This window comes from Muntiacus reevesi, chromosome 3, assembly GCF_963930625.1.
Source record: "Muntiacus reevesi chromosome 3, mMunRee1.1, whole genome shotgun sequence".
In the NCBI taxonomy this organism is placed as follows: domain Eukaryota; kingdom Metazoa; phylum Chordata; class Mammalia; order Artiodactyla; family Cervidae; genus Muntiacus; species Muntiacus reevesi.
In genome coordinates this window covers 108,043,742-108,059,183 of record NC_089251.1, presented here as the reverse complement: position 1 = coordinate 108,059,183, position 15,442 = coordinate 108,043,742, and the positions used below count along the sequence as shown (strand labels likewise).

The 15,442-nt window shown below is 51.2% G+C and overlaps 1 protein-coding gene across 1 annotated transcript; it reads left to right on the top strand.

Annotated features, from left to right (window-relative positions):
- The first annotated feature begins 1,053 nt into the window (after nt 1-1,053).
- On the top strand, nt 1,054-14,616 carry LACTBL1 (lactamase beta like 1). The gene is given in 6 exon segments (XM_065927513.1): nt 1,054-1,165; nt 3,623-3,732; nt 7,542-7,699; nt 9,160-9,398; nt 12,148-12,253; nt 13,635-14,616. Coding segments are annotated over 6 exon segments (1,644 nt in total). The 5' UTR covers nt 1,054-1,116.
- Nucleotides 14,617-15,442: the final 826 nt, after the last annotated feature.

Below are 15,442 nucleotides of genomic sequence, written 5' to 3'. Positions count from 1 at the left end.
GGAGGCTAAGTCGGCCTCGAGGGAACACGTAGCTTTTCCTGGGGGCCAGGTCACCGCACACACTGTCTCTTTAGATCCTCCCCACCTCCCCACCAGGCCTGCCTCACCCTCTGTGTGACTTCAGGCCTTGGTCTCATTTGACAATCCCTGTTTCCTGCCCTTGCCCACCTTCCAAGCCACACTTCCTCCACCCCCGCATCTGTCTGAGGGAAAGGCCCCTGTTTCTCTGAGCCTCACCCTTCCTTGAGCTTTGTAGGCAGGTCCCTTTTCACTGCAACGTTTTTTAAAATATCTATATTTATTTATTTGGCTGCACTGGGTCTTAGTTGCAGTACACAGGTTCTTTTCAGGTTCTTTCAGTTGCAGCATGTGGGATTTAGTTCCCCACCTAGGGATCAAATCCTATCGCACTGATAATCATAGAACAACTGCTGTCTTAGAGAGAGCTGGATTTGCACCGCAGTGGAGGCTTATGCCAAGTGCCCTTGGAGGGACCTGGGGGAGGGGAGTTGGGGAAGGCTTCATGGAGGAGGTGGTATTTCAGGTGATCTTAGATATCTCGCTAAATACACAGGAGAGAGAGGGCACGCCCAGCAGAGGAAACAGGCTAGGCAGAGGCACAGAGGTCTGCGGGGCAGAGCTGTCGAAGGGGCCGTACTGGGGAGGTGCTTGGTTTTACAGGTGCGAAACTCACCCCAAACTGTGTCTGGGTGAACCTAAGGCATAGGACTCATTTGGAAAGACCCTGATGCTGGGAAAGATTGAGGGCAGGAGAAGGGACGACAGAGGATGAGATGGTTGGATGGCATCACCGACTCAGTGGACATGAGTTTGGGTAGACTCCAGGAGTTGGTGATGGACAGGGAGGCCTGGCGTGCTGCGGTTCACGCGGTCGCAAAGAGTCAGACATGGCTGAGCGACTGAACTGAACTGAAGGCATAGGAAGGGCCAGGCGTGGGGGGGGGGGGTCCCTCTCTCCTCCCCAGTGCTGACCTCCCGTGTGGGCCTGCCTTGCCCTTCCCCTTCCAGGCTGGCCGGCAGCTCAGTCTGCTGAAAGTGAAGAAGAAGTGGCTCTTACCAGCTTCCTGCAGCTTTTTCTTCGTGCTCTCTGTGCTCATGACCGGCTGCTTCCTGTGGCAGTATCACCTCCCCAAGCTGAAGACTGGTGAGTGCCAGAGCCTCCTTGAGTCGTTCCCCGTCCCGGATGGTCCTCATGGGCTTTGAGTCACCACTCCTGACCTGAGGGAGGACCACAGATTCAGACTCAGGAGCTCTGACCTCCATGCAGACTCTAGCTCTCACGAACTGTGCATCTTTGGACCTCCTTCTGTGCCTCGATGCCCTTCTGTATAACCTGAGGATCCTAACGCCCCTGGGGTTTTCTTAAGCCACTGACTCTGGGGCGGGGGGTAAAACTCAGGGTCCTCCCCCCGCAAAGTGCAGTGTTTCTCTTGCTCTGCCTTCAGCCCTCAGGGTGAAATCTCCAGGCTCTACCTCCCTTTAAAGGCATTCCTCCAGCTTCAGCTAAGATCCTGGGAGGAACATGTGCTGGTGTACATGGACAGCAGCTGCCATTTCTTGACCTCTGCATCCTGGGCTGGCTAAGGTTCAGCAAATGAACCTCTAGGGCAGGTAACATCCTGGCCCTCTGTTGCTATAGCAACCCCTGGGCCCATCGGCCCGCTGGGATCCTGGATGGTCCAGGGTCCCAGGTCTCTGCTGCAGTTGGGGAGAATGTCTCTCTCTGTTCCTCTGAGTCATCCTGTGTAACAAATGCCTGGGCTCCCAGAATCCTGCAGATTTTTGCAGAAATGCCTCCTTTTATTTTCTTGCCAGCTTCTTCCTCTCCCAGCCTACCCTTTCTTTCTAGGGTAAATTCCTTTATCAAAGGTTTCTTAGTCCCTCTAGTGAACAGTCCCCAAGAGGGTAGGTTGGCCTGTTCTCCAGGGCCTTGCTTCTCAAACTATCAAACTACCAATCTGTGGCAGACCAGCCTTATGAAATAAATTAAAAAATGAATTATATTAGGGAAATAAAAAGAAAGACAAAATAGAAGCCCATGTTTTCAGTAATTAGGTTCAACATTCACAAGATTACTCTGAGATACTGCTATAAAAGTTTCTAAATGTTCTCTCTCCAATTTTGTACTTAATTTGTCACAAATGGGAAACAGTTTATGGAACTATCCTGGGTCCATTGATTACAGTGATCTGCGTCCGTCCTCCTCCTCACATAGGCATCACCTGAGAGGTTGTTATTAAAAACAATGAGGATGAGGTCGTTGAGAGATCTTCTGTAGGGTTTGTGATTTTCCTGCTTGGGACCATATCATCAGATGCTGGGTAACAAACCACCTAAACTTACTGGCTTCAAACAGAGTGATCTATCATTTCTCATGATTCTATGCACTGGCTGGCAGTTCTCCTGCTGGTCTAACCTGGGTTCTCCAATGCAAGCAAGTTCAATGGACCTCTCCCCCATGTGGATTTTCCCTCTCAAGGTCGCTATCCCAGGCTTGTCCACGAGAGGGAAGTGTTCCAAAGCAGCAAAGGCGGATTAAGGTCTAGCTTTGGGAGGTGCACAATCAATTCAACCTCATTCTGTCAGCCAAAACAAGTCACGCAGCCCCTCTGATTCAGGAGGTGGGAGGGTCTCAAGAGCTTGTAGCCACTGTGAACCTCCATCAGGGAGCCTTCTCCCAGTTCTGGGTGGTCGTGGGAGGCAGCGGAAGGTTTATTTATTTAAGTGAGCTTTTTTTTTCTTTTTTTTTTTAAAGCATCTCACCAGACACAAGACCTGCTGGCACATAAAAAAAATATAATTTTATTGTTTTTTGGCTGCATTACACAATATGCAGAGTCTTCGTTCCCCAACCAGGGCTCGAACCTGCACCTCCTGCAGTGGAAGTGCAGTCTTAACCACTGGACCACCAGGGACGTCTGGAAGACTTAGGAAAAGGTGGTCCTGGGGGGTTCTCCCACTCTTACCACCCCACACCATCCTTAAAGGATGCGGGGAGGCCCGGGGGCCGTAGAGATGGTCTCAAGCCTGAGTCCTGTCCTGCCAAGTTCCATACCTTTCCTCTGAGCTTGCAAGGAAGCATACACCAGGATAAAAGCAGGACGGGGCTCACACCCGGATGCCCAGATGCACTGCTCTGGGGATGGAATGAGTCCTTCCTGGTGGTTTAAGCCTGAAGCCTCAGCCCTGAGTCCACTTCTCCATCCAGATATATAATCAGAGCTGGAGAAAGGGGAACAGATAGAGATGTTGCTGTGGCTGCCCCTCGGAGCTGGAACCTAAGTCTGCTGACTATACGGAGGGAGGAGGCTGGTCATATGAGACAGAAGGGCTGCCAATGGGCACTTGTGGCCTGACTGGTCTCTCGAAGGCCAAGCCGCAGGTGGTGAGTTTGGGACTGAGCTGTTTCCTCCCAGGCAGACTCTGCCTTTTTCTCTTGAACGCCCAGGGCTGGTACCTTGTGGTCAGGGGGTGCCAGGTGGAAGGCTGGCCCTAGGGCATGAGCCTGGCACTTGCTGCCACCTTCCCATCTCCTCTACAGTGACCCCTAGAGTCCTATCCTGATTTCTGTCCTTCACTCATTTTGTGATGTTCCCTCCAGGTTCCTTGGGACCAGAGGTGACCTCTGCCCCCGTGAGGATGTGTCCCCAGCACCCTGAGCCTGTGCCCCTGGCCCATCCCCTCCCTGTGTTGAAGGAGGCCCTGGAAAAGGTCAGTGATGACCCAGGAGAGAACTGACTCTGTGCACTAGGCCAGGCTGAGGAAGGGGAGGGCACACCCTCTGCACTGATAGTGGCATTCATTCATTCAATGTATAATTCTTGAACACTTGCTCTGTCCTACACACCAGCGATATGGCAGAAAGAAGACCCTGTTCTGCTCTGAAGGAGCTACTAGTCTGGAATGAAGAGAACAGTTAACATAATAAGTATTTATCACAAGGGCAAGAGTGAGGACAGGGAAAGTTTAGGGGTCATGGGACTTGAAGTCATGGAATGCTTCTGGAGGAAGTGATGCCTAAACTGAGAGCTGAGCAGGTAGGAGATACCCAGAGGTTATGTGTGTTTATAGTAAGGGAGCTTGGGGGTGTGAAGGGTGTGCTCCAGATAGAGGGAACAGTATGTGCAAAGGCCCAGAGGCAGCAGAGTCAGTAGGAGACACACGTAGAAGATTACGAGGAAATTCAGCCTAGTGGGGGCCATAACTGAAGGTGGAGAAAGATGAGGTGGGGAGGATCACAGAGCTATTGTAATATGATTAAAGACACTCCATGAAATTAAAAGATGCTTGCTCCTTGGAAAAAATACTATGACAAACCTAGACAGTGTATTAAAAAGCAGAGACATCACTTTGCCAACAAACGTTCACTTAGTCAAAGCTATGGTTTTTCCAGTAGTCATGTATAGATGTGAGAGTTGGACCATAAAGAAGGCTGAGCGCTGAAGAACTGATGCTTTCTAATTGTGGGGCTGGAGAAGACTCTTGAGAGTCCCTTGGACTGCAAGGAGATCAAACCAGTCAGCCCTAAAGGAAATCAATCCTGAATTCTCATTGGAAGGACTGATGTTGAAACTGAAGCTACAATATTTTGGCCACCTGATGCGAAGAGCTGACTCATTGGAAAAGACCCTGATGCTAGGAAAGATGGAAGGCAAAAGGAGAAGGGGGTGGCAGAGGATGAGATAGATAGCATCACCGACTCAACAGACACGAATTTGAGCAAACTCTGGGAGATAGTGAAGGACAGGGGAGCCTGGTGTGCTGCAGTCCATGGGGTCGTAAAGAGTTGGACACGACCGCGCAACTGAACAAGGACAAGAACAACCGCACATCACAACACTCACCATTGCGGGATGGCCTGACACTGGAGGGCACTGTCAGTCAGGTCTAGTCTGTGCCACTGAGACCCCAGTCACTTGGGTCACACACCTTCAGTCAGTTCAGTCGCTCCATTGAGTCAGTGATGCCATCCAACCATCTCATCCTCTGTCGTCCCCTTCTCCTCCCACCTTCAATCTTTCCCAGCATCAGGGTCTTTTCCAGTGACTCAGCTCTTCCCATCAGGTGGCCAAAGTATTGGATCCTCAGTTTCAGCATCAGTCCTTCTGATGAATATTCAGGACTGATTTCTTTTACGATTGACTGACTTGATCTCACCTTCAGAGACATAATGATCAGAAAGTGGAATCTAGAAAAATGATACAGATGAACTTATCTGCAAAGCAGAAACAGAGACACAGACGTAGAGTACAAACCAAACATATGGAGACCAAGGAGGATAAAGGGGATGGGATGAACGGGGAGACTGGCGTTGGCATATATATACACTGCTGCTGCTGCTGAGTCACGTCAGTCGTGTCCGACTCTGTGCGACCCCATAGACGGCAGCCCACCAGGCTCCCGTCCCTAGGATTCTCCAGGCAAGAACACTGGAGTGGGTTGCCATTTCCTTCTCCAATGCATGAAAGTGAAAAGTGAAAGTGAAGTCGCTCAGTCGTGTTGACTCTTAGCTACCCCATGGACTGCAGCCCACCAGGCACCTCCGTCCATGGGATTTTCCAGGCAAGAGCACTGGAGTGGGGTGCATTGCCTTCTCCTTACATACGCGGCTGCTGCTGCTGAGTCACTTCAGTCGTGTCTGACTCTGTGTGACCCCATAGACGGCAGTCCACCAGGCTCCCCCATCCCTGGGATTCTCCAGGCAAGAACGCTGGAGTAGGTTGCCATTGCCTTCTCCATATGTACGCTACTATGTATAAAATAAATAACTAGTGAAACCCCCTGTATAGCACAGGGAACTCTACCCAGTGCTCTGCGGTGACCTAAATGGAAAGGAAATGCAAAAAAGAGGGGATGTATGTATATGTATGGCTGATTCACTTTGCTGTACTGCAGAAATTAACCCAACGTTGTAAAGCACCTATACCCTAATAAAAATTTTTTTAAACAGGAGTGTATGTGCAGCAGCCTGGGGCTGGCAGCGGTAGGGAAGGGTTTGAAATTCAGTCTGTGGGACAGATGAAGGAAAGGAGGGTGATGTGTTCACGTAAGAGCAGGCATGGGCCAGCGCAGAGAGACACAATCTCTGCCTGCAAATACACAAGAAGCTTTTGTGAGGGAGACAGAGCAGAAGGCTGCTATTTGCCTCCCAGGGGTGACACTAATTAAAAAAAATACAGCAACAATAATAACTAGCTGCCTTCTCATGAGAACCTGGCATATGCCTTGCAGTGTGCTAACTTCCCTGTATGTTATCACCTTGTGAAACCCTAGCTAAAGAGGAGGAAACTGCGGCAAAGTTAGCACAGGTGGGCTTCCCTGGTGGTCCAGTGGTTAAGGATATGCCTGCCAGTGCAGGAGACACGGTCCTGGAAGACCCCACAGGCCAGGGAGCAACAGAGCCCATGTGCCTAGAGCCCATCCTCCCCAACAAGAGAGGCCGCCACAGTGAGAAGCCAGAGCACCGCAACTAGAGAGGAGCCTTTGCTCGCTGCAACGAGAGAAAGTCCTCCCGGCCACAGAGACCCAGCGCAGCCAAAAATACATAAATTAGAGGAAAAGTTAGTACAGGGGTGGAAACTACAGGTAGACTGAACTCAGTTCAGGGAATGTCAAATCTCTTGGCCAGATGATGGAATGAGCATTGGGTTCCATTTCCAATTTCCCCCAGTCATGAGCCACTGGGGCAAGTGGCTTCATATCTCAGATTTTCTCACCTGTAAAACTAGGGGGGAAATCAGCACTGACTTATTATGAGGATTAAGCAAGACAAGGTATGAACATCATTTTGTATTGTGTCTGGCACATTCTAAATGTCCAAAAATTGTTAGCAGTTAATCATCATTAAACTTCATCACCGAAAATAAAGAAGTATTAATATTTCGAACAAATGTTCAAAGAGAGCATTAGGGGCCCTCTACAAATACTGAATTCTCCAACGCTAGGGGTCAGACGAGGCTTTTGCTGTTGTTCAGTTGCTAAGTTGTATCTGACTCCTGGTGACTCCATGGACTGCTCTGTCCATGGGATTTCCCAAGAATACTGGAATGGGTTGCCATTTTCTTCTCCAGGGGATCTTCCCGACCCAGGGCTTGAACCCACATCTCCTGCACTGCAGGCAGATTCTTTACCACTGAGCCACCAGGGAAAGCCCTAGATGAGGCCTACTGAAGGTTTTCTAGGGCATCAGACAAGGGTTTGATTAGGTCAGTGGTCTTAACCCCTCCTTCCTCTTGTATATTTCCAAGGAAATGTTTCTTTGAATGAGTCTTACAAGGAAACCTTACATACAAAACAGATTCCAGGGGACCTGCTTTGATTGCAGCCGGGTGGTGGCCGACCCCACAGGACATAATTTGACAGCCCAAGGTCTGGAGGCTCACTGGGGCTCCCTTCCAGCCGCTGGCAGGGAGATCAGAGGGGAGCTAGACAGTGGGTGCTGTGTGCAGGGGGTGGTGGTGGAAGGGCCTGGTGGGGAGAAGGACACGTGTGCTCTAAGCCGCCCGCTCGTCTCTTCCCAGGTGGACAGGATCCTCCGCCAGGCCCTGTCTGCCCCAGGCCTGGCTGCCATGTCTGCAGTTGTCATCCACAATGACACGGTGCTCTGGACTGGGAACTTCGGGAAGAAGAACGGTTCAGACCCGACTTCTGGGCCCCCCAATGAGTACACCATGTACCGGTCAGCTGGGGGTCCTGTGGCGGGGGCGAGGGATGGGAGGATCAGGCGGACTTGGTAGGCAGGAGGACTCATGAGAATTACGACTGGGTTGGGTGGGGGCAGATCTGAGCTACCAGGGCCCTTTCTTAAGTCTTGGCAAAATTTCATAGATGAGGAGACTGAGGTCCAGAGTGGATCAGTGAGGGCCTAACATCACACCACAGGGTAACAGGTCAGGAAGGAATCCCTTTGGGAGAGTCCTTAGCCTCAAAACTCCCAAACTAGAAAAGACCCCCGTGTGTTCCACCCTACCCCCCTTCCAAGTGACAGAAAGGAGCTCTAACTGGTTCCTGGGTCCCCCAGCCACGTTTCTGACAGTCAGCAGCAGCGGCCCGGATGGAAGCAACTTGGGACACACCCAGAGTCTCCCCTCCTGGGTGCTGCCTGTAGGATCCTCGGCCCTCACAGTGCTAAGTGAATACATTTGCACCCAGGGATACTTGTGAGGATTACAGGAGTTTCAGTCATGCTGCACCTGCTATGTACCAGCCAGGGGGCAAAATTATATTTGCTATCACCTATTGAGGGCTTCTCTGGTAGCTTAGGGATAAAGAATCTGCTTGCCAAGCAGAAGACACGGGTTTGATCCCTGGGTCAGGACGATCCCATTGAGAAGGAAATGGCAATCCACTCCAATATTCTTGTCTGGGAAATCCCATGGACACAGAAGCCTAGTGGGCTACAGTCCATGGGGTCGCAAGTCGGACACGACTGAGTGACTAAACAATAACAAATCACCTACTGAGCCTTACTACCTGCCAGGGATGTTGCTAAGCACCTTGCATGCATAATCTTGTTCAATCCTTTCTAAAATCCATGAGACAAGACAATGAAATTAAATCTCAGAAAAGTCTAGTATTTTTTCCAAGGCAACCCAGCTGGTGAGAGGCAGAGGTACGATCCCAACTCAGGTCTGTCCCAGAGTGGGGAGTTCCTGGTGAGGACCTGGCGAAGGGGAAGTGCTCATGGGTGTCCCTCCGGCCCAGCCTCATTGCCTCTGCTATGTTCTCAAGCATCTCAATGGCAATCCACAGAGGCTTGTGGATTTCCATCTGATATGATGAATAAGGGTGGACTCATTGCTTTCCTGGGCTTCTCAGGTGGCTCAGTGGGTAAAGAATCTGGCTGCAATGCAGGAGATGCAGAAGGCACAAGCTTGATCCCTAGGTCAGGAAGATCCCCTGGAGGAGGGGATGGCAACCCGCTCCAGAATTTTTGCCTGGAGAATCCCATGGACAGAGGAGCCTGGTGGGTTATGGTCCATGGCGTTGCAAAGCAACAGACGCGACTGAAGCGACTGAACTCACATACACACAGCGCTTTCCTGATGACACCAGAAAGTTGGAGGCTGGCGGTGCAGGGTGGAGGTGGGCTGTGGAGCCAACAATGCCTGCTGCACCCTCGTGCCTCTCGTTGCCCAGGATCTCCAGCGTCTCCAAGATCTTTCCTGTCCTGATGCTGTACCGCCTGTGGGAAGAGGGCACCGTGGCCTCTCTGGATGACCCTCTGGAGCGGTATGCCAGCGCCTTCACCATTAACAACCCACTGGGTACGGCATCAGCCCCTCAACAAAAGAGTCTGGTGGATGGGATGGAGGAGGTGGGTCCAGCCCCGAGGCCTTCACCCGTCACCCTCTGAAGGATGGCCAGCCAGCTATCGGGTGAGTGGCTCTGAACTTGACCTAGCTTAGCCCAAACCATTTCAGGTGGGGCACCAAAAAGCATGTTCTCACCCAGCCAGGCTGGGCCCGCCATCCGCTCTGTTTCCATGTATAATGTACATATCACATGACATGTGTACATATACACATACATTATGTGTGTGTGTCTATGTATATATATGAACATGCATCACACATCTTTGGAAGGAGAATAGGAATTACACCATTGGGTTGCCTCCAAGGAGAGGAACTTGGTGGCTGGGGAGAAGACGGGGAGGAACACTTTTCATTGTATACCCTTTGGGGTCTTTAGGATTTTGAATCATGTAAATGGGCTATTTATTAAAAACTACATAAAAAGAATAATGATAAAACATGTGCTAACAAGCCAAGATGAAGTCTCCACGGTGGAAGGGCAAGGGCAGGCTGGGATGCTGGGAGACAAAAGCAGTGGACAGGAATTGGGCACGAATGGGTGGGAGGGGGTCCGCGGTCTGTGGTGACTGCCCCAGCCAAGGGGGAGAAGGCAGGCACCACGTGCACCACCCCGAAATGCTTTCTTTTGTTCAAATTTTCAGCCATCAACCCATCTGATGGTAGGGATTCATCACAAGTGCCTACTATTTCATCATTTGACAAAATGTGTTCAGGCCTGAGGTCTCAATCTATGGACATGGCTGGTTTTCGCTCCCATTAGTGGATGGTGAACCTGAGGCTCAGCCAGAGGATGCAACCTCCTGAAATTGTCTAGGGAGAACACGATCAGGGGAGGGTGGCCCAGTGGCTAAGGGCACAAGCACTGAAATTCTAACTCTGCCTCCTAGCTGTGTGATTTTGGGCAAGTCACATAACCTCTCTGAGCCTTGTTTTTCTCCTCTGTAAAATGACTAGTTCATGCTATTTTGAGGAATTAAGTGTGCTAATGAATGTCAAGCACTTAGCTGACAGCAGGTACTTGCCAATGTAGCTCTGGTTATTACAGTCAGGAGTAGACCTAGGTTTATTGGGGCCTGATACCATTTTGGGGTCCTCTTTAAAAATATTCCCTGATAGCTCAGGACTTCCCTGATAGCTCAGTTGGTAAAGAATCCTCCTGCAATGCAGAAGACTCTGGTTCGACTCCTGGGTCGAGAAGATTCGCTGGAGAAGGGATAGGCTACCCACTCCAGTATCCTTGGGCTTCCCCTGTGGCTCAGTCAGTAGAGGATCTGCCTGCAATGTGGGAGACCTGGGTTCAACCCCTGGGTTGGGAAGATCCTCTGGAGAAGGACAAGGCTACCCACTCCAATATTCTGGCCTGAAGAATTCCATGGACTATATAGTCCATGGGCTCACAAAGAGTGAGACACGACTGAGCGACTTTCACTTTCACTTTAAAAATACTATAAATTCAAACTTAGCTACAGGCCTTGGAAGGCGTCAGGCTTTTGCTCCATGAACCTCCTATTAAATCCATTCCTGGTTACAACCTGACCCTAGGGCTCCCTCTAGGGGTAAATTGTGGACTCTTCTTCACCTATAGCCAAGGAACCCAGCAGAGGAACACATGTAAATCCATGGCTGATTCACGCCAATGTATGGCAAAACCCACTACAATATTGTAAAGTAATTAGCCTCCAACTAATAAAAATAAATGGAAAAAAAAACTCCCTACATGTCCTCTCAGTTCCAAAGGGACCAGCTGACCACAGGGCTGCCTGGATAACTTATAGGCTCCCAGGGTCTTTTATGATTGACCTTCACCCTAATCTGGAGCTTTCTCCCATTCTGAGCTTTTCATGCATTCTTAGGCCCTGCAGCAGCTCCCAGGGAGATCAATGCAGGTGCTTCAGCCCACTTTACAGTGAGCAGATAGAGGCTCAGAGAGGTTAAGCACACGGTTTGTGGTCACACAGCAAGAAGTGCTCGAGTTAGAATTTAAACCCAGGACTTGGGACTTCAGCCCCCAGTTGTTCAGGCCAGAGCCTTAGTTATCTCCGGAACCTCTCGTTCAGGCCAAGAGCCTTAGTTATCTCTGGAACCTCTCACTCACGCCCATACCCTCCATATCCCCTCCAGTAGCAAATTCTGTTGGCTCTACTATCAAAATGTTTTCAGAACCCAGAACAGCCTTTGGCACAGAACAGATGCTTGAACACTATTGTTGAGTGAATGGATGGGAAGGATCCTAATCCTGCGAGCCTTCCCATATTGTCACATCCAAAATCAGAAAACCCCAAGCAGTCAGAGGAGTCAGTTCCACAAGACATACTTGGGCAGCAACCTAACATTTTATGGAATTGAAGGTCGATGGTTGATGATAATCATGCTCAGCATTTTAGTTCACTGAATCCTCATACCAGCCCCATGGTGGAAATTATTTTCATTCTGTTACAGATGAGGGGACTCTGGCTCAGAGAGGTTAAGTGGCTTGCCCAACAAAACACTGGCAGGGGACTTCCCTGGTGGTCCAGTGGTTAAGACTCCATATTTCCATTTCAGGGACATGGGTTCGATCCCTGGTTGGGGAACTAAGCATCCCAAATGCTGCATATCAGCAAAAAAGAAAAAAAAAAAACAAAAAAAACCCCACCCCACAACAACCCAAAGGACACAAAACATAGCCAGGATTAGAGTCCACGCAAGAGGCTTTTTTTTTTTAAAGCTGATTTTATCTTTCAACCCATGGAAGGTGGGGGAGGGGTGCACCCAGGGGCTCCCCACCCCACCCTCAGCTGACCCAGCAAATCTGACCATGGTTCCTCCCTAGGGCTTCCCCGAAGGCTCCGCTCCACTTCGCTGCTGTGGAGGGGCAGCACCCGGGAGGCCCTGAGCCTGCTCAAAGATGATGTGCTGGTGGTGGATCCTGGAACCAGGTGAGGGGTGAGCGCCGATGCCAGGAACGTCACAAAGGCACACACCTGTCCTGGGAGACAGCCCATGTAACCACATCCTAAGTGATCAGAGCCAGGAAAGACCTCAGGGATGACTGATAACCCCTGTTCCACATCTGGGGAGACTGAGGCCCATGGACAGATGGCAGAGCAAGGTAGTGGGGGAGCCGGGCCCAGATCCAGTTCTGTTTGAATCTCAAGTTCTTTTGATGAATCAACTCAACATTTATTGAGCAGCCACTTTGTGCTTGGAATGTGCAAACCTGAGAAACAGCAGCGAACGGATCCACTCGGTGCCTTCTCATGGAGTTTGCATTCTTGCCAGTCAACAGTGAACATTCTTATTGCTAAACAGATAAACAAGATAAATACAGCTTTTTCCAAGTGCTAGAAAGTAAACAGGATGCTGATGAGATAGGGAGTGGAAAGCTGGGATAGCCACTGAACAGAAGCTGGGCTCCTGGAGCAGTGGGGCTGTGAGTGGGACAGAGGACAGCGGGCACTCTCCTGCCTCAGATGCCCCCTTCTAGGCCCTGGGCAAGCGCCCTTTTTCCAAATTTGCCCCTCTGCTTCTCCAAATGCTGAACCTCAGGGCCCACTTCTCTTAAGAAAGGAAGGATCTAAGGCTTAGCCGTCTGTAGGCTAGAGTCCTCCTTCCAACTCTGACACTAACTTCCTGAGCGACCTTGGAGGAAGCATCTGCTTCTGTGAACTTCACTTTTCTTATTTGCAAAAAAAAAAAAAAAAAAAGGAGGCTGGGCTCCTTCAAGAATGTCTAATAGGATTTGTGCATTTTCACCCATTCCCGTGCCTTCCTGAGGCACTATTTTAGAGAGTCTGAAACAGCGTCTGCTCTGGGAAAGAAAAGCAACTCCCTATTGATTATTGGTGTCTGCCATGGCTGGGAAGAAGGGGGTGAGATCTTGCCCCTTAGATGCTATCCTTGAGCTATGTGATCACTATCATTACTTGCGCCACCCAATCCCAGCAGTCTGAGGCTCGTTTTCCTGATAAAGTAAATTATACTGATGTGTAAAGTAGAATCGTTTTAGCACGTTCCCAGGTGCACTGCTAAGACTAGGTCTTTGCCAATCTGCCGTGTGACCCTGGGCAATTCTCTGCCTCTCTCTGGGCTTTCCTCTTTCCAGAGGTAGAATAAAGACTGAGTTGTATTCAATAATCTCTGAAGTCTCTGCTAGGTCTGACCATCTCCGACGCCGTAAAGCAGGTTCCTTTCCCGTCTACCCGGTAAAATGAAACTCGGAAGGTTTTTCAGACAATCCGAGCAAGTGGGAAGGGGTTATTTGGGGCCTGGCGATGCCCATCCTAGGCTGCGGGCCAGCTTCCACGCTTCCTCTTCCAGGTGTCATTACAGCACGCTGGCCTTCTCGCTTCTGGCCCACGTCCTGGCTGCTCACACCGTCCAGGGTGACTACCAGCGCTGGATCTTGGAGAAGGTGCTGGAGCCGCTGGGGATGGCAGACACGGGCTTCGACCTGACGCCTTCTGTGCACGCCCGGCTGGCAGTGGGTTTTTACGGCAGCGGGCGGCCGGCACCTCTGTATGACCTGGGCTGGTACCGGCCGTCGGGCCAGATGTACTCCACTGCCGCGGACCTGGCCAAGCTGGCCATGGTGCTCCTGGGCGGCGGGCCCCAGCGGCTCCTGCGGCCCGATGCGTCCAAGACGCTGCTGGCGCCGCTGCTGGCCTGCTCAGGCGCCTACTTCGCCAACGAGACGGGCACGCCGTGGGAGTTCCACGCGCAGCGGGGCTACCGCGTGGTGCGCAAGGACGGCGAGCTGGACGGCTACGCGGCCACCTTCTCCCTGGTGCCGCCGCTGCGCCTGGGTCTCACGCTGCTCCTGGCCGGGCCGCGGCCGCCCGGGCCCGACCTCGTGGCGCAGGCCTACGACGTGCTCCTGCCGGCCATGGAGAGGGCCCTGCGGGGTGCCGAGCTCAGCCCGGCGCCGCCGCCCAGCGCGCGCCCCTTCACCGGCTACTTCACCTTCTCCAACTTGACCTTCTACGACGTGCGCCCCGGGCCGGCGGGCGAACTGCGCCTGCGCCAGTTCGGGCCCCGCGTGGAGGCGCTGGTGCCCGCCGCCTTCCGCACGCTCACGCTGCGCCACGTGCGCGGCCGCGTCTTCCAGCTGCACGTGGCCCGCGAGTTCCCGTGCGCCCTGCCGCTCGGCGACTCCTGGCTGTCCCTGGAGGCCCAGCACGGGCAGCTGGTCAACTTCTACCCCTTGGACCGCCACGGGCTGTCCCCGGGCTTCGACGTGCCGGGCCTCAACACGTACCGGGTGTTGCGGCTGTCGCACAAGCCGGTGTTCAAGACCCAGTGACCCTGGACTCCGCTTTCCCCTGCTCTTGCCTCCCAGCTGTTCAACTTAGTTTTGCAAAATAAGGCTGCATGAAGGTTTATTGGAGAACCCGAGGAGGGGTAGGGAAGTGCCTCTCAGCGTGGCGGTTCGTGGACCCCCGCCGGTTGCCAGCTGTTGAGTTATCTGTCGGAGAGGAAGAGTTAGGTAAGCGTTTAGAAACTGTAATAGCGAGTTGACAGAGTACTTTTGTGTGTGTGTGTTGACTCTGAGACAGAATAGCATTGTATCTTTTAAAAATCAACCTTATAGAGTTATAATTTTATGTAAAAGGAAATGAACACATTATCAGAGTACAGCTTGATTTTGACAGATATGTACACCTATGCCCACAATCAAGATAGTAGAAGAATTTCATCTCTCGCCCGAACATCCGTCCTACTGCTTTGCAGTCAGCTTCCTTCCCTGCTCCCAGCCCTGGGCAACCACTGATCTTCTCTGTCACTTTACATTAGTTTTAGCCTGGAATTTTGTATATATGGAATCATAGAGTGTAATCTTTTGTGTCTGCCTGCTTTTGCTCAGCAGGATGTTTTTGAGGTTCATTTGTGTCTTTGTGTATATCAATATTTTGTTTCTTTTTGTTGCTGAATAGTATTGGGTTGTACAGATATGCCACGATTGGTTTATCCTTCACCTTTTGATGGGTATTTGGGTTGTTTCTAGATTGGGGCTTTATGAAACAGCATTCCTGTATGAGTCTGATTTTGTGAATACATGCTTTCATATCTCGGGTAAGTATCTGGGTGTGACTGCCATGCAGTTTTATAAAGCACTGGTACCATGTTAT